We start from the raw sequence: 19,524 nt of genomic DNA on the forward strand, positions 1-19,524 counted from the left end.
CTGTGGCCCAACACTTTTTTTGTGTATAGGTTTTATTTTCTTATTAGCGTTGGGGCATCCTTGGCCCTTTCTCGTCTAGGTAAGACGCAATAAGTATTTTCTTGTTTTTCTATTGACGATTTACTTTATTTTAAACAATTCCTGTGGATCCAATACCTTATGTATTGACATGCACTTGCATTGCGTTGCACATTCCCACATGGAAATATACACACCGAGAAGGATTGGAGTTGTGCTGGATTCATCCCATTCTTTTTTATTTTGTTTCTTTTATTACTTTCAAATATTCCCTGCTTGCTATAATGCTTCCTGCACACCATTACCCGTGGTTCTACCTACAGCCTTGTATGTGCTAAGGAAGTATTGCACATTTGAGCTACACCCTCCACCTAGAATAATGACTTTTAAAAAAACACCATTGTGTTATGTACTGTTTATGATCTACTAAAGCCACTGGAGATGAAAATACAAAGCTAGCTACAGCCATAGAGCCATGCAGTGGTGATACACACCTTGAATTCCAGGAGACAGGTGTGGGTAGGGGCAGCACACACCTTTAATCACAGCACTGAGGAGGTGAGACAGGAGTGATAATGGCTGGGTGGAGAAAGGAATATAAACCAAGAGGAGACAGGAACTCAGGGTATTGGCTTCTGAGGATTCCTAGTGACAGGACTGCCATTTCAGTTTGGTAGAGGTGAGAGCTATTCATTCGCTTGAGTGCTGTCCTTTTCAGATCTCCAGTGGCTTTATTAAGTCAAACAACATAAAACCACCATTCCCAATTTGTCTAATGCAGAAAGAAAGACCACAACTCACATAAGAAAGTCTATGCAATAAGTAGAATAAGTACATACAACATGTACAGGTCTCAGGGACTTGTGATCCTAAGGGGACAGACTGCACCTGCTACTTCATTCCTCCATATATGTATATGCATAATTAATATTTTCCAGACAGGCATGCTCTGTAGCTTTGGAGCCTGTTCTGGAACTCAGTAGATCAGGCTGGCCCTGAACTCACAAATCTGCCTGTTTCATTTTCCCCAGTGCTGGGATTTAAGACATGTGCCTCTATCACCCAGCGCCATTTCTATACTTTTGAGGCAATCCTCCCATCATAACATGCTAGAGGCATTTTCACTCTTCTTCCAGGACCTGCTCTTGTTTCTCCTTAGCTCTCTTTTGTTTTTCTTTAGAAACACCTTTCCATACCAAGCTAAGAATGGATTTGCTTTGTCTACTTAAGAATTAAACATTGGAATAGAAAGGTGTCCTGCGATCTCCACAGTGACTCATTTCAGGCACAATTGCAAAGAAGTCACCAGGTTTGACAGTCACTGAACAATAGGGTTTGTTCATGGGGATCACACTAGCACTTGGTTAGACAGCTGATTCTCTGTAACCCTACTGCCAAACAGGGTTTCGCTGTAACTCTGGCTATCCGGGAGCTTACTCTGAAGACTAGGCTGGCTTTGAGCACAGAGATCTGCCTCCTTCTCTCTCACGAGTGCTTAGATTAAAGGTGTGTACCACCACCGCCACTACCGAGCATGTTGCTTTTAATTTGTCTGTGTGTCTTTGTGGGGGGTGTGCATGTGAATGCACAAGGCATTGAGCTCCAGGACTTCTCCTAGAGCTGGATTCATAGCAGTTGATCTGGGACTGGAACTGGAAACCTGCAAGATCAGAGCACTTTCACCACGGAGCCATGCCTCCAGTGCCTTCTGTGGGTTTTCAATCCCTTGACTTGGGTTCCAGGCAAAGCACATGGAAAGCTCACTGAATATTATATGTAGAATCCCTTGTAAGCAGTCGCCTTTACTTCTTGAAAAAGAAATGTTTTGTGTTCTTTATGGAAATCAGTGCAGCCTTAAAAGCTTTGCTTTGGAAAGGATTCATGGATCTCACTGCTGTGAATGTAACCAGGGGCAGGAGCACAAAACAACTACATCCTCAGTCCCTGTTGGAGGAATGTTGTCTTTTTAAAGATTTGTCAGTTTTCATCTATATGGGTATAAGAACCTTGCTTAGATGTTTCTAAGTGCACTGCCTGCTTATCTGATGATGGAAGCAGCCAGAAGAGGGAGCTGGGAGCAAGCCTAAAAACAAAAAACAGCTAAGAATATAAGAAGAATGATGTTTGGATGGATGGGGTTATAGGTCAGTAGTAGTGCCATTGATTAGCATGTACAAAGCACTGTTCCATACTACAAGTTTGCCTGGGAATTTCAGTGCCACAGTGGACTATATTCTTGGCTTTATATGTGTATGAGTCTGTTACTTATGACAATCCCATTTTCAACAGATTGACAAAAATTAATCATCTAAGTAAGTTACACTGAGATGAAGAGATGAACATGTTGGGCTGGCTCAATGGATCCAGTTTAATTTCTGAGCAGCCACATGGTAGCCTACAGACCCTGTAATTCCACTTCCAGGTGTTCTGACACCCATTGGGCTGGGTCCGATTCCTGCCCACATGATGGGCACACATGCATCCAGGCACACACAGAACAAACCCATAAACGTGAAGTAAGCAATTTATTTTGGAAAGCCTTAATTCATATATAAGCATAAATATAGCATGCAGATTGCTAATTCTAATATACAATTGTGGCTCCAGAGCCATGACTATGTTTATTGGAACCTCCAATTGTGGAGTCCATTTAAATGAAAACATTCATAAACAAAATTTGGGAATGTGAGCGTCGTTCTTTCCAAACTGCTTCCTGCTGATCGGGGGTGCTGAAATACCACGGGGATCCTAAGAACCCAGAAATCTTGACTATACTGGTCTTACTGCATTGTCCCAGGTGTCTTCACCATTCAATACCTGGCCATTGCTTCAGGGGTTCATCAAATTCTGTTAGTCCGGAAGGAATCCACAGCTTTTCATTTTCTGTGGAACAAAAGCAGAAATTCTTTTCCCAAGTAACCTGTCCTTTTACATAAATTTGAAGCCAAAGTGGGTTTGAAATACCTGAACTGAATGAATCCAGCAGCATTTACAATAAAGGTTACTTTAGCAGTTCTTCATTCCTTGGCAATTGAGCAATTCAAAGACAGCACAATATCATTCAGTATGTGGACTCTGTATTTTCCTTGAATTATTCTATTCATTTTTACATCTCATTTTCTATTTTTTACTTTTCATCTTTTTGACACAGAGCTTTTCAATTGCAATGCAACTCTCTCAGGGGTTGCTGCCTTTTCCAGGACCTTTACCAATCCACACTCAAAAATCCTTATTGCTTGCCAGCCTGTCTTGGGCCATCTCTCAGGGTCCCCTTTCTTTACTGACCACATGAACCTCCCCCACCACGACTTATTCCCAGTATCAGGTAAAAGCCTGGCGATTAAGTTAAAAGCAGAGGCATCTGGCAGCTTGTGTCATGTGCATCTGTCCAACCTTGTCCCAGATGGAGAACAGTCTTATACACACTCAGTGCAGGGGAGAAACCCCAGTTGTAATGGATGCCAGTGGGCAAGCCCTAGACTGTAAGCCACAACTAGAAAACACGATGCATCTGTGGCTATTGGCTGACAAGTAACTCAGAGACCCCCATGGGGGCTGGGACCCAACAACATTAATCACAATAATTGCTGCTGAGATCATTTCCTAAAACTGCTAAACCTGAGCATTCCCGAAGCACACACATCATGACTCAACCACCGTATATGTATGCATTTGCATTTACCAAGTAAGAGTATCTACAGTATTCAATACAAAAATAACCAATATCTTTACACTTGGATGAAGTAGAATATTCAGTGTCTGAATTTCACAGCAGTTAAGTCAGTGAAGTACACTTGCCCTTAACCAAATGAACAGAAGGCCAAAGCATCCTTGTCTGTGACAGTAAGTCACATAAGACTTAAGATTCTCAGGGATCATAGGAAACCCAGCTAATGGTCCAGAGTAAATTGGAAAGGATAGCAATACCTCTGCAGGGATCCCAGAGTTGAGGAGGAGGATGAATGGGAGGACATGAAGTTGTCCCTGGAGCACCTGTGAAATCCGAAGAAAGAGCCACCCAACAGAAACCAGGGTAGCCCAGCGCTTCGGAACCTGTCAGAGACAGAAGAGCCATCCACAAGTAAAGCTTTAGTTTCCCAAGAAGGTTTTAATAAAAAGGAAAAGCCAAGGCAGATGAATGGGATGACTGGGACAAAGATGTGGGTGGTATTGTCTGGAGACAGCCCCAGCAGTTGCTGGGCTAGCCTGGAGCTTCAGAACCTGCCAGGGACTGAGCCATGGTCTGTCAGGCAGGGCCCTCATGGTGACAGAACCAAACCCTGAAAGGCGTCCTCTGCCCTCCACATTCTTAGGGTAGCACCTCCCTCGGTCATCAAGTAAATACATAATTGGCTTTTGAGACTGGACTCTCAAGTTTTAAACGTTGTGTGTGGACTCCCTTCCAATCAGATGTGATGACTCCCAGGGAATATGCAAAATTGGATTTACTATTTACCCACATTCTAGCAAAGAAGACGAAGCTGCAAGCACATATCCTCAGAGTCTCTGCAGGTCCAGCGGGGACCGCCCTCCTACTTGCCGAGCAGGGGCCTCTGGTGTGGATGATACTGAAAATAGGCAGCTAGCGGTGGCTGCTCTAGAGCATCTCCCAAGCCAGGCTCTGTTTGAGGGCAGCGAATGCAGGAGGAGATTCATTTCCAGGTCTCAGTTTATCATCCACCAGAGCTCACACACAGGAGAGAAACCCTTTGAGTATCCCTTCCTGCAGTCCTCAGACCTTTGGGTCCACCAGCCCAGGCACACGGCTAATCCCCTCTCCAGAGCTATGTCTACTACCTAACAAGTACATAGGTTTATAGTATGTTCAAAGAGCCCCTTTCTTCTTCCATTACTCAGTTTATCCATTTCATTAAGTATTTATCTTGGTAATACTTCTTAATCAAAAGCTGCTACACTAGACGACGAGGCTGAAGAATACTAAAAGCATGACGGGAATCGAGGTGGGGCAGTGGATGCCAACCAGGAGAGCCCACTCATCAGAGTGGTCAACAGAGACATGATACAAATTTAATGAGTTTGAACATTCCTAGCCCATTGCAGAGGACAGGCAGGAAACCAATCCTTCCCCCATGTTTGCACATACCAAAGTAATGCCATGAAAAATGTGCACTGTTTACCTGTAGACACACAACTTATGATCAACAAATTGGATCTCCAAGAATTCAGCAAGATATTAATTCCGCTGAAATTAATTCCTCTAATTGCCGATGGACCCCTCACACTGCAATGATATCATAGGCTTCATCACTTCTGATGGGAGTTGTGATCAACTCAAGGAAACAGATGCCAGGCTTCTGTAAGAGGAAATGTCTTCATCTGTCGATCTGGTGCAGCCTCCACCATCTTCAATAGTCTTCCCAATATACACAGTACTGGTAGTCAACCCCAAACTGGTGAGATGGTCCCAAACAAAGAACCTAAAGGTGACTCTCTAGTTCAGCCAAGTCTTTCATTAGTGATCAAAGACAGGAGATAGAAACTGGAACAAGTGGTGGCCATCGAAGACCTTACTCAGGTCTCAGAGGTTCCATCAGAGAATTCCTCACCATGGCAGTCAGAGAAGGATGGAAGGACAGATCAGAGAACAGCTAGTCTGCTTCATAGATGTAAGGCTTAATTCTGTGAGAAAAAACCTCCAGGATCCAAACTCACAAGGGAAGCGTCTTCAGCACCAGGACACTGTGATCTTCAATGGCCAAATCACAACTTTGTTGGATAGTTCAGCTACCAACCAAGAACTTGCAAACTCATGTGAACATGCCAATACACTGGAAGGGAGTAGGAATTGCTGGAGGCAAATTGACCCTTGTTCAACAGGCACATTTTACTAAAATTGAAGAAGATGTGGCAGCTCAATTGACACAGCTTGCATCCCACATTAATTACACTCTGAATTAGTGAGATTATAAGTATAATGAATGTCCACTGGGGAGGCTTGTTTCAAAGACTATCCAGGAGAAGGGCATCGTACAACAGAAACCACCTTCAGGTAGACTAACCAAACCTAGTAGACCGCCAGCAAAGCCAAAGAACAAGACACGGAAAAGAAGCAAAAAAACGCCCCCAAAACAAGCCGCAAAAGGAACCTCTAGTTCTTAGCTCTCAGGAAAATGATAATCAAGAGCAGCTTGCAACTAAGTACAGTAAAATGCATGACATTTGGATGTCATCCAATTTTCATGATTTGGCCTGTCTGGTCAACATGATATTCCTATTTTGCTGGGAAATTTTCCTACCTTTGAAGAGATATTAACACCGGTGGCTCATAGTAGTGACATATTCGGCTTGAAACACAATACCCTATTTCCTCCTGTCAGTCAGATACAATTCAGAAGTTACTCTGAATCAGCCGAGGAGGAAGCGAAAGTTGAGCCATAGGTGTTTCTACTACCAGGCCAGTTCAAGACAGAACCCAGCAGGCAGGCATTTGCAGTCCTGCCAGATCCATCTCAGGTAGAGCCCAGGGTGCACATCAGTGAGAAAGCTCAGCCTCTGCCACAGCCTTCCCCTCCATCTAACCAGTGTGCTAACTTGCCTGGTGCTGATAAAACAGTTTCCCCTAGGTGCTCAAAAGAACCCTACGCCTGAGATACCAGCAACATTGCTTGGTAGCTCTATTGACACACCCTTTCCAGGGCTAGCATCCATCCTCAGGAAACAGAATGTGACAAATTCCAATGGGATTACAGTTGGGATTGCAAAGTGGGAACTACTTACACAAAGCAATGGACCACTGGGCGCCGGAATCACACATAGTGTACAGGCAGATTTGATTGAGACCATCAGGAGCCGCCCAAGGGAACCTGTAACATTGCTGCTACCTGGAGTGAATGACTCTGGAGAAGGACTCTGACTTGGAACTGCCCTCTGAACAGTGTATCGCTGTATAGTCTTGTGCTTGCAAGAGCAACCTACCACACCAACAAATACATGAATGTACCAAACTGCAACATTAACTAGGCATGGTGGTATACTCTTTTGATCCCAGCACTCCAGAGGCAGAGGCAACTGCATTTCTGAGTTCAAGTCCAACCTGGTCTATAGAGAGAGTTCCAGGAGTGCCAGGGTTGCCTTAAAAACAAACAGATTTCAACTATGTCATTCCAAGAATTTTTTTCTTTTGTTTTTTTTTTGAGACAGGGTTTCTCTGTGTAGCTTTGGAACCTGTCCTGGAATTCACTCTATAAACCAGCCTAGCCTGAAACACACAAAGATCTACTTGCCTCCCATCCTGAGTGGTGGGATTAAAGGGGTTTGCCAACAGCCTGAACCAACAATATTGTTTCTGTTCTATTCTTTTTTTGTCTTTTAGTTTTTCTGTATTTATTTTATGTGAGTGAATGTCTTATCTGAATGTATGAAAATGCACAGCATGTGTACCTGGTACCCACAGAGGCCAAAAGAAACCATCCAGTCCACTGTAACTGGAGTTAGAGATGACTTTGAGTCACACCTGTCTCTCCAGCACATAGTTTTAAATTTTCAAAATTAATCTGTTTCTGGTGCTAGGAAGATAGCTAAGCAGTTAAGAGCACTGGCTGCTCTTCCAAAGGAGCTGGGTTCAATTCCCAGAACCCACAGGGTAGATCACAACTGTCTGTAACTCCAGTAACCTGACACCCTCACACAGATATACATGCAGGCAATATCAACACACAGAATAAAATTAAAAATAAATATAAACGATTAATCTGTTTTATTTTATGTATATGACTACTTTGTGTGCATGTATGTCTGTATACCAATGGTGTACCTGGTGCCCCTGGAGGTCAGAAATGGATATCAGATCCTGTGGAACTGGAGTCATGGATGATTGTGAGCCACCATGGGATTGTTAGGATCTGAACCCAGGTCCTCTACAAGACTGACTAGAGCTCTTAAGGACTATGCAGTCACTCACACTGAGCCATCACTTCAGTCTGTGTTTGTTTTGTTTTATTTTGTTTTGTTTGGACAGGGTCTTATGGAACCCCAGCTGGCTTTGAAATCATTATATAACCCAAGATGATCTTTTATTTTGCTTTGATTTATTTTGTTTTTGGAGACAGGGTTTCTCTGTGTTATAACCCTGGCTGTCTTTCTTTTCTTTTCTTTCTTTCTTTCTTTCTTTTCTTTCTTTCTTTCTTTCTTTCTTTCTTTCTTTCTTTCTTTCTTTCTTTCTTTCTTTCTTTTTTACACTGTTGGTAACTCTTTTGATTATTTGGTTTTTCAAGACAGGGTTTGTCTATGTAACAGCCCTGGCTGTCCTGGAACTCACTCTGTTGACCAGGGTGGCCTTGAACTCATAAGAGATCTGTCTACCTCTGCCTCCCAAGTACTGGGATTAAAGGTGTGTGTCACTACTTCCCAGCCACCCTGGCTTTCTGGGAACTAGCTCTTGTAGACCAGGCTGGCTTCAAACAAAGAGATCTGCCCCAAATAAAATCGTCAACTCTGGCCACTCCTGCCTCTAACTCCAGAGCAAATTTTCCTTGCCATATCCTAGTTTGTTTCACTTGCTTCTGAAAGGCAAAAATAGGGGTGACTGCCCACCACCTAAGTCAAGATTTAGTAATTTACTAGGAAGTAGTCCAGAAGCTTTACTTACTTAAGATGGGAAGGGTGAAGATATTGAGCTGGAGGAGCAGATGCAGAGGCTACTTGGAAGCCTGAGGAGTCATGAAGCTTCCTTCCATGCTCTCTCTGGGCCTACCACCTTTCCCAATCTACCTCAGTGCACAAACTCAGAAAAAAATTCTGCAGCTCAAAGCTTTTGAAGGGTCCCAATTAGTAAATTGTTAGAAGGGACTAAAGGTTCAAATCCAGGAATCTGCCTGCTCCTCTGCAAACCATTCCTTCCCAGAGGTTATGGGTGCCCCTCCTTGAAGCTCTTCTTTAACATAAACTCACCAGTGATTAACACGATTATTCAGAATAACTAAAGACACTCCTTCTACTCAGGAAACTCCTGCAGGTTTTGAGAGTCAGGAACAGGATCTGGAACTAAACCACAAAGGCACAATCCTAAAAACAAGTTTTCTCTTTCAGGTTCCAAAATCGCTAGAGGTGGGAAGGATGAGTGGCGATGTAACACTGTGCCATGCTTGTCTGGTGTGTCATCGGTCCTCAGTTCAGTCCTTGAATGGGTAGCAAGTTTGTGGCCAGCCTGGGTTACGTGAGACCTTATCTGTTTCTGCAGAAAACAGCTATGGGTGGGATTTAACTGACTGACACAAGCAGATTGAGAAGGCTCAGCAGATTCATGGCATTTTGCCTCAGTTTCCCTGCAGGTGACCATTAGCAGGGGGAAGAGCAAAATATGGAACACTTCATGAATTTTGGGGTCATCCTTGCACAGGATCCATGCTAATTTTCTTTAGATTGTTCCAAAGTCAGCAAGACACCTAGTCTAAAATAAACATACCTATGCCATGCCAGATGTGGAGGTCCATGCTTTTAATCCAGGGAGACAGAAGCAGGAGTGTCTCTGTGAGCATCTTGGTCTGCACAGAACTGTTCAAGCCAGCCAGGGCTATAAGTCCAAGTCTGTATTAAAACTTTAGGTTTACCAGAAGAATGTGTCAGTTAAATTAAAATTAATCATGAGAGAAAAACCAGAAGAATGAGTAAATTAAATTCAAACCTTAGGGTTTACAGGTTTGTGGTGACACCTACCTTTAGTTCCAGCACTTGGAAAACTGAGGCTGGGGGATCACTGTAAATTTGAGGCCAGTCCAGTCTACAGAGCCAGGCTCCGAAGCTACACAGAGAAACCCTATCTTGAAAAACAAACAAACAAAAAAATCAAAAGAGGAACACAAAGGGATATAGGGCTATACACATGTAGTTCATTGCTTGCCTGGCATGCAAAAGGCTGTCAGTTAACCACACATGAAAAATTAATAAGGCAGGGAGGAGAGCCGGGAGGTGGTGGTGCACACCTTTAGACCCAGCACTCAGGTGGCAGAGGCAGGTGGATCTCTTTGAGTTTGACATCAGGACAGCCTCCAAAGCCACAGAGAAACCCCGTCTTGAAAAACAAACAAACAAACAAACAACAACAGAAAAGGCAGGAAGGTATCAGGGCTCACACCTTTAGACCCAGCAGTTAGGAGACAAATTTGAAGTAAGCCTAGTGCTGAAAGAAAGCCCTTGTCTCAAACCTAAATAAATAAGGGCTAGCAAGATGATTCCATGGGTCAAGTTACTTGTTGCTAACACTGATGGCCTGAGTTTGATTCCCAGAACCTACACATGGTGGAGGGAGAGAACTCACTCTTCCTCTGAGCTGCAACCTACCCCACACATCATCAGTATGGTTTTTCTTAATAAGTAAAAAGATCCAGGCAGTGGTGACTGTTAGATCCCCGGAAAACTCAGTTATCCCAGGTCCCAGGCCACGACCTTGGTCACCCCAATCACCAGGCAGATTCGAGAGCTTGCTGCAAAGTGCATGAGGCTTTATTGGTTTTTTTTTTTTTTAACGATAAGCCCATGTTAGCTCGGGTCTTTCACCCACCTGCCATGGCGGATGGCATGCAAAAGACCACTCGAACCGGCTGCTGATCGATCTTGTAGGGAAGCATAAGGGGAGTGTCTAGGGGTACGTAGATGCTCAGGATTGGTGTGCCCTACAGGCTTGGAGGGCTTGCCCTGTGTTGATTGGCCAACTGGTTGTTGTGGCCCATAGGCCTTCCCGGGGTGTTTGCTATGCTTTGTGTGTCATTGTTGTGTGCTTGTCGTAAAGTACACCCAGGGTCGTAAAGCATAGCGCCACCAGCTAACATCTGATTGGTTCCTTGTCATGAGGCAGGCATCTGACCTCTAATGACTAAGACAAGGTCATAGCGAGCACGTGTTACTGTCATGGCTGCCAAAATGGGGGGCTGGTCCCTTCAGTGACATATGTCTTTAATCCCAGCACCAGAGAGGCACAGGCAGAAAGATCTCTTTCAGTTGGAGGCCAGCCTGGTCTACAGAGTGAATTCCAGTATATCCAGGACTGTTTAACAGGGACACTATGCACACACACGTGTAAGTGTGTGTGTGTGTGTGTGTGTGTGTGTGTGTGTGTATGGTGTGTGTGTGTCTGTGTTTTGGGCGGGGCATGTAAAAAAACAGGACATATGCTGTGAGTTGGTGGCACAGGCTTTAAATCCCAGCACTCGAGAGGCAGAGGCAGGCGGATCTCTGTGAGTTGGAGGCAGCCTGGTCTCCAGATCGAGTGCTGGGATAGGCTCCAAAGCTACACAGAGAAACCCTGTCTCGAACCAGTCTCCCCCCCCACCCAAGAAAACCGGTCTTGGAGGTTCATGCCCATACTTCTAGTATTTGAGGAGATGGAAGCAGGAGTGCAGATTCCAGATCATCCCTAGCTGTTTGAGGCTAGTCTAGGAGACATGCACTGATGTCTCAAAAGAACAGTCACACTAACACACAAGGGTACATTTACTGAATAGGAACACACATGAGATTTAATGAGATGGAGAGATGGACCAGCAGTTGAGAGCTTTCCTTGCCTTCCTGAGGACCTGCTATTATTTCCAGCAACTACATGGTGGCTCACAACTATCCTTAACTCCCCAAAAGGCAATCAAATGGGTTTCTTGCTTGTTTTCCCCTTCCCTTCCTTAAAGATAATAAAGTCTACCTCACCTGAAGTTTCTTGCTTCCTTCACACTGGGCATGCTCTCTACCAGGTCCCCTTGCCTGCACTATATAATTGCTTATTATCTTGCAACCTCCAGCCAGTTTCTGGACACTTAATTGAAACAGTTCTATTGTTTCCTTGAGACAAGGTCTCACTATGTAGTTCAGGTTGTCTTAGAACTCTCTTTATAAACCAAGATGGCCACAAACTCAGTGATCCCCCTGCTCTGCCTCCTGAGTACTCAGTGGGTGTAAAGACAGGAATCACGATGCCCAGCCTACTTATTCTTAACCCACTAATGAATGAGAACTCTTTTCTTCTTTATGGTCTCCTTAACCCCCCCTTTTCATTAGTTTCTTCTCTCCTGTTCTTCCCAGTGTTTTTCTTCTTTATCTGTATGTTTGTCTGTTTGTGTGTACTATTGGATCCCCTGCAGCTCTTTGCTCTCTACCCTATTTGAGGCAGGGTTCCTTTATTGTTTGCAGCTGCATATGCCAGCATCTTTCCCTCAAGCTCAAGTGATTCTCCTGTCTGGATCTCCCTCTTGAAGTAAGAGCATTGGGATTGCAGAAGTCAGCTGCCGACTGCACCCAGCTGTCCATGGGATCTAAGGATTCAAACTCAGGTTTTCACAGTTGCTCATCAAGTGATCTACCCATTGAGCTATCTTTCCAGTCCCCCCTCTCTCTCTAAAGATTTTATTTGTTATATATACAATGCTTTGGCTGCATGGATGCCTGCAGGCCGGAGGAGGGCACCGGATCTCATTATAGATGGTTGTGAGCCACCATGTGGTTGCTGGGAATTGAACTCAGGACCTCTGGAAGAGCAGTCAGTTTTCTTAACCTCTGAGCCATCTCTCCAGCCCCCTCAGTCTCTTTTTAAAACATTTTTTTAAACATAGGGTCTTATGGAGCCCATGCTAGGCTCAAACTTGTTATGTACTGAAGAAAATGTTGAATTTCTGACGCTCCTACCGCATTTCCCAAGGGTTAATGTTATGGGCCTATGCAACCACACCTAGATACTCACTTTTTCTTTTTCATTTATTTGTTTGTTTTTTCTTTCTTTATTTTTTGTTTTATTTTTGAGTACTGGCTGTCTTGGAACTCAATATGTAGACCAGGCTGGCTTTGAATTCACAGAGATCTTCCTGCCTCTGCTCCTAACTGGAGTGCTGGGGTTAAAGTTGTATGCTACAACTGCCCGGCTTAAGGTCTCAATTGAAGTCTTTGGTGTCTCCCGACCTCACACATGAAACTTACCCTCTTTCTTTTGCATCTCTCTTAACTCCAGGCACACTCCTCGTACATTAAAAACAGCTGGAAGCTTTGTAGGAAGTTGCCCTTGTATTTTCCCATCCTTCTGGTACTGGGGATGGAATCCCAGGCTTTGTGCATGGTGGAAAACTCTGCACCACTGAAATACTCTGCCGGTTCTCTTTTCCTCATTTCTGAGTCTTGAATGTATAATAGAAGACTTGAGACAAGTAAGGCTCATGACAATGCTTATTAAAATCAGATGTGAATTGCTGCATGGAGCCCCACACCTACAATCCCAGGACTCTGGAGGTGGATTCAAGAGGATCAGGCATTCAGGTCCTCCTCACAATCATAGCAGGTTCAAGTCCTGCCTCAACTAATGAAACCCTATCTCAACAAAACAAACTAGCAAGCCTGGAAGTGGTGGCACACACCATGAATCCCTGTACTTGGGAGGCAGAGGCAGGTAGATCTCTGTGAGCTCAAGTCCAGCCTGGTCTATATAGTGAGTGCCAGGGCAGCCAGAGATGTTACACAGCGAACCCTGGTTCCAAACAATAAAAGCTAGGAGATTGAAAAGCGAAGACCACTAAGGCACTGCTGCTCTCTCCAGCTCTGATCCACTCCTGTATTAGAGGAGTGGTCCAATAGCAGCAGCCTGTGTCTGCTGTTAATCATATCAGCTAGAATAAAACCACAACCACAATTTGAGCCAAATGTGAAGCAAGCTCAATTTTTTTGATTGAGGTACACCCAAGAATTGGCCATGATTGCCCCCTAAACCCTAGTTTTTTAAAAAAATTATGTATACACTGTTCTGCATGCATGTATCCCTGCAGGCCAGAAGAGGGCATCAGATCTCATTACAGGGGGTTGTGACTCTTTCTGTGGTTGCTGGCAATTGAACTCAGGTCCTCTGGAAGTCCAGGTATTGTTCTTAGACACTGAGCCATATCTCCAACCACTCTTGGGTTCTTTTTATGGCGTGTAATAACAAGTAGTTTAACAGAAGGGAAAACAAAAAATCACAAGGTCCCCACTCAAAAACAAATCAAGGTCATGGGCTGGGGAAGGTCAGGTTCCAGGAAACAGAGCAACTTAACTCTCACAGTAAATAGAAATCTACTTTTAAAAAAATAGCATGCTGGCTTCTGCCTTCAAAATGGAGTCAGGCAGGTTCCTCACTGCCTCCCTCCTGAGTAGACCAGAGGCCTCATCTAAACAGCCTTTCTGTAGTAAGTCCCCTCTCCAGGTGACCAGATAGAAATTCCAGACCAGTGTTGTTTCTGGGGACACTGACCCAACAGTCAAGTTTATTGAAGCTAGGGCCCCTGTAGTTGGTGTGACTGGATCAGGGGCTGTTATTGGAATGGTGCTTGGTAGTCTGATTAGTGTCTGTGATGGGAACCTTTCTCTAAAGCAGCAGCTCTGGACTTTGCCCCATCTGAGGCCATGGGGCTTTTCTATTTGATTGTCTCCTTCCTAATCCTTTTGTGATCCCATGTAAGGCCACATGAAGTAAATGCTCCTTACCTGCTATTTTGACTCCATGCCAGTCCTGCTGCTGGAGTGTATTAACTTTTACCATTGAACAACATTTCTCTAAACAAAAAAAAATTCAGTTCCCTTAAATTATTTATTGAAGCAGGAGATACAGCTCAGAGATATGGAGAGAGTGGACAGCCTTGTCTTGTTCCTGATTTTAGAGGAAACGCTTTGAGTTTCTCTCCATTTACTTTGATGTTGGCTATGGTTTGCTATATATTGCGTTTATCATGTTTAGATATGTTCCTGTTATTCCTGTTCTCTCCAAGATCTTTATCATGAAAGGATGTTGGATTTTGTCAAAGGCTTTTTTAGCATCTAGTGAGATGATCATGTGGTTTTTCTTTTTCAGTTTGTTTATATAGTGGATTACATTGGTGGATTTTCGTATGTTGAACCATCCTTGCATCCCTGGGGTGAAGCCTACTTGATCATGGGATGATTTCTCTGATATGTTCTTGGATTCAGTTGGCCCATATTTTATTGAGTATTTTAGCATCGATGTTCATGAGGGATACTGGTCTGAAGTTCTCTTTCTTAGTCATATCTTTGTGTGGCTTGGGTATCAAAGTGATTGTAGCCTCGTAGAAAGAGTTTGGCAATATCCCATCTGCTTCTATTGTGCGGAACAGTTTGAGGAGTACTGGAATTAGCTCTTGTTTGAATTTCTGGTAGAATTCTGCAGTGAAGCCATCTGGCCCTGGGCTTTTTTTGGTTGGGAGGCTTTTGATGACTGCTTCTATCTCATTAGGGGTTATAGGTCGATTTAAACTGTTTATCTGATCTTGATTTAATTTTGGTAAGTGATATTTATCCAGAAAGCTGTCCATTTCCTTTAGATTTTCCAATTTTGTGGAATACAGGTTTTCAAAGTATGACCTAAAGATTCTCTGGATTTCCTCAGTGTCCGTTGTTATATCCCCCTTTTCATTTCTGATTTTGTTAATTAGCATGCTCTCTCTCTGCCTTTTGGTTAGTTTGGCTAGAGGTTTGTCTATCTTATTGATCTTCTCAAAGAACCAACTCTTTGTTTCATTGATTCTTTGTACTGTTTTCCTAGTTTCTACTTTGTTGATTTTGGCTCTCAGGTTGATTATTTCCTGGAGTCTACTCCTCCTTGGTGTGTTTGCTTCTTTTTGCTCTAAAGCTTTCAGTTGTTCTGTCAATTCTCTAATGTGACTTTCCTCCAGTTTCTTCATGTGAGCACTTAGTGCTATGAACTTCCCTCTTAGCACTGCTTTCCGGGTATCACATAAGTTCGGGTATGTTGTGTCTACATTCTCATTGAATTCTAGGAAGTCTTTTATTTCTTTTTTTTTATTTCTTCCTCAACCCAGGAATGGTGCCACTGGGTGTTATTCATTTTCCACGCAAATGTAGGTTTTCTGCAATTCGTATTGCTGCTGAATTCAAGCTTTAATGCATGGTGGTCTGATAAGATACAGGGGGTTATTTCAATACTTTTGTAACTGTGGAGGTTTGCTTTGCTGCCAACTATGTGGTCAATTTTTGAGAAGGTTCCATGTGGCGCTGAGAAGAAGGTATATTCTTTTGTGTTTGGATGGAAGGTTCTATAGATATCTGTTAAACCCAGTTGTCATAACTTGTCAGATCCTTTGTTTCTTTGTTAAGTTTCTGTCTAGTGGTTCTGTCCAATGGTGTAAGGGGGTGTTGAATTCTCCTAGTATAAGTGTGTGTGGTTTTATGTGTGGTTTGAGCTTTAGTAATGTTTCTTTTACAAATGTGGATGCTTTCGTATTAGGGGCATAGATGTTCAGGATTGAGACTTCATCTTGATGGACTTTTCCTGTGATGAGTTTGAAATGCCCTTCTTCATCTCTTTTGGTTGCTTTCAGTTTAAAGTCTAATTTGTTAGATATTAGGTTTGCTACCCGAGCTTGTTTCTTGAGCCCATTTGATTGGAAATTTTTTCCCATCCTTTTACTCTGAGGTATTGCCTGTCTTTGAAGTTGAGGTGTGTTTCTTGTAAACAGCAGAAGGATGGATTCTGTCTTCGTATCCATTCTGTTAGTCTATATCTTTTTATGGGTAGGTTAAGACCATTGACATTTAGGGATATTAATGTCCATTGTTCATTGGTTCTTCTTTGTTTTGGATTTATTGTTGGTGGTATCATTGCGTGTGGATTTTGCCCTCCTGTTTCTTTTTGTGTTTGGTAAAATTAGATTATCTACTGCCAATGTTTTTGTGAGTGTAGTTATGTTCATTGGGTTGGCGTTTTCCTTCCAGAGCCTTCTGTAGTGCTGGATTTGTGGATATGTATTGTTTAAATCTGTTTTTGTTGTGGAATATCTTGTTTTCTCCATCTATAGTGATTGAAAGTTTTGCTGGGTACAGTAGTCTGGGTTGACATCCATGCTCCCTTAGTGCTTGTAGGGTATCTATCCAAGATCTTCTGACTTTCAGAGTTTCCAATTATTCTTTTCAGGTTTCTTTACTTTATGTGTAGGAGAGTATTTTCTGTCCCGCGCACTCTCTGTATTTCTCGCCAGCAAGAAATCATACACGGGACACTCGGATCCTTCTGCAGGAAAGCTTTAATGCGTCTTGAGAGGAGAGCATAAGCTTACCAGAGCGGAGACACTGAGCCAAGAATCCCGTCCCCTAATAAAGGCTGGCAGCCGCCGCCTGGGACGTGTCACCCTATGATTGGCTGCAGCTCATCCGGCCATATGACGCCACGGAATAGGCAGAGATCAAGGAATGGAAAATTACCCAGCGCCTGCGCAATAATCTTGTTTACATTCGGTGCCTGCCGGATGCAGGCGCCATCTTGTAATGGAGAATGCAGGGACGGCTCCCTACAATTTTCCTTTCTGTATGTCTGTATACTGCGTGTGTGTTTGGTGTCCAAAGAAGTCAGAAGAGGGAATTGAGTTCCCTGGAACTGGAGTTCCAGATGGTTGTGAGCCATCACGTGGGTGATGAGAACTGAACCCTGATCTTCTGCATGAGCAGCAAGTGCCCTTACCTGCTGACCTGTGTCTATAGCCTCTTTAAAAGTTTTTATTTGGTGGGGCAGTGCTAGCTCATGCCTTTAATCCAAGTACTCAAGAGGCAGGTAGATCTCTGTGAGTTTGAGACGAGCCTGGTTTATAGAGTGAGTTCCAGGAAGCCAGAATTAGTATATATAGAAACCTTGTTTTGGATAACAAAACAAAATTTTGTTTATTATATGAAGGCAGGATCATATAGGTCCCCCAAGTTGGCCTCAAACCCCAAAGTTGAGAAACCCTCCTTCTCTTCCTTGCATTTCTGAACCACAAATTGACAGGTTTGTGATGCCAAATACTGTTTGTTGCTATCATTTCTTTAAAATCGTGATGTCTATTGGAAGATAACCTTAAAAGAACACTCTAGATCCTATCAGGTGTGGTGGCATCCACCTTTCATTCTAGCATTGAAATGTTAAGTGTCACCTTGCCAGCCATGATTAAAACCATCTGTGGTGTACCTTGAGCTATGTCTTTAACAGAACAGGTTTCTGTAGCTGGAGATTCTGCTCTGTTGGAAGAGTGCTTGCCTAGCATTTGCCTGGACTCCACTCCCAGCAACGCAGGAAAGAGGATGTGGTGGCAAATACCTGGAACCCCAACATTTGGAAGGTAGAGACAGGAGAATCAGAAGTTTAGCTGAGCGCTGGTGGTGCTTTGGAGCCAGGCAGTCCTAGAATTGTTCTGTAGACCAGGCTGGCCTTGAATTCACAAAGATCAGCCTGCCTTGCCTCCTGAGTGCTGGGATTAAAGGTGTGTGCCACCACCATGCCCTTCTTGGCCTGGAGCTCATTAAGTATTTCAGGCTGGACTCAAAAACTCAGCAATTCCCCTGTCTCTACCTCTGCAGTGTCAGAAGACACCATGCCCCATTGCATCCCACTTTTTATCTTTTGTGTAATCTGTTTTCCTAGTAGTTTCACATTCATCCCTTGGAAAAGCACATTGTTGGAGAGATGGAACTAATTTTCTCTCCTTTAGCCCATGAATACTATTTTCTAGATGTCCTAGGAGGATGATTGCTCTTTCTGTGTGTCCACCATCTGTTAGGTGTGGCAGCACACATCTGTACCTGCAAGGAAGCAATGTTTCTATTGGCATCCTCATGGCTGTGCTACAGCGGACATTCACTTATCTAGGATACAAGCTTGCTCTCTGAATTTTTCTTAAACTTGAGACAGCGTCACATTCTGGTTTGGCCAGGATCACTGGAGTTCATGCCACCTTGTCCAGTGTCTATGGTGCTGAGAATCATGTTAGAGTTTGCAGAATTCTCGGTAACATAGCAAAATCCCCAAGCCCTTAATCTTATACTTCTTCTAAAAGGGTTTTACTCTGTGGCCCAGGCTGGTCTTGAAGGAACGATGTAGAGCAGGCTGGCTTCATACACTCTTGCCACTTTTCTTGCCTCAGGCTCTTCAAATCTGTCATCATAAGCATGAGTCACCATGCTAAGCTACTTTAGGATCAGTTAAGATGGCACAATGGAATAAGGGCATTTATACAAAACCTGAGACCTGAGGAGTTCAATCCCCAGGAGACACCTGGTAGAAGGAGAAAAGAAACTGACTGCATTAGTTTTTTTTTTTTGACCTCCAAACGTGTGCTACTCCAAACCATTACATAACTGAACATTGGATTTTTAAAACTTGCATTAGCTGTCATATCAAGATGGCGAGAGAAAGCCTGGAATCTAAATGGGTTTGTGGTTTTTTCTCGTTTGTGCACAGAAGACAAAGTTCCTGATTGGGGAAGAGTGAAGTCTGAATGGATGGTATACTTAGGAAAGAAGATCAGTGGTTGCAGGCAACAGAAAATGAACTGAGAGACTGTGTACTATTCTAGCATAAGAAACCTCAAAGCCTGCCTCCACAGTGACACACTTTCTCCAACAAGGCAACACTCACTCCAACAAAACCACATCTCCTAATGGAGCCACGCCCTATGAGATTACTTTCAAACTACCACAATAGCTCTAGCTAACTTGGAAGGTGTTATGTAGACCAGGCCGGCCTCAAATTCAGAGATCTGCCTG

General features: G+C 43.5%; 1 protein-coding gene and 1 non-coding gene across 2 annotated transcripts in view; one reads left to right on the forward strand and one right to left on the reverse strand.

Moving 5' to 3' along the window:
* Positions 1-14,427, forward strand: part of LOC100762305 (KH homology domain-containing protein 1-like) — a 37,703-nt gene extending 23,276 nt beyond the window's left edge. The window contains 3 exon segments of the mRNA XM_027392768.1: positions 13,516-13,569; positions 14,099-14,360; positions 14,363-14,427. Of these exon segments, the coding sequence (XP_027248569.1) occupies positions 13,516-13,569; positions 14,099-14,360; positions 14,363-14,427 (381 nt within the window).
* LOC113833062 lies at positions 9,332-9,435 on the reverse strand. Its single transcript, XR_003480598.1, has one exon. It is a non-coding gene; the product is annotated as a U6 spliceosomal RNA (small nuclear RNA).
* Positions 14,428-19,524: the final 5,097 nt, after the last annotated feature.

The sequence above is a fragment of the Cricetulus griseus genome (assembly GCF_003668045.3).
Source record: "Cricetulus griseus strain 17A/GY chromosome 1 unlocalized genomic scaffold, alternate assembly CriGri-PICRH-1.0 chr1_0, whole genome shotgun sequence".
In the NCBI taxonomy this organism is placed as follows: domain Eukaryota; kingdom Metazoa; phylum Chordata; class Mammalia; order Rodentia; family Cricetidae; genus Cricetulus; species Cricetulus griseus.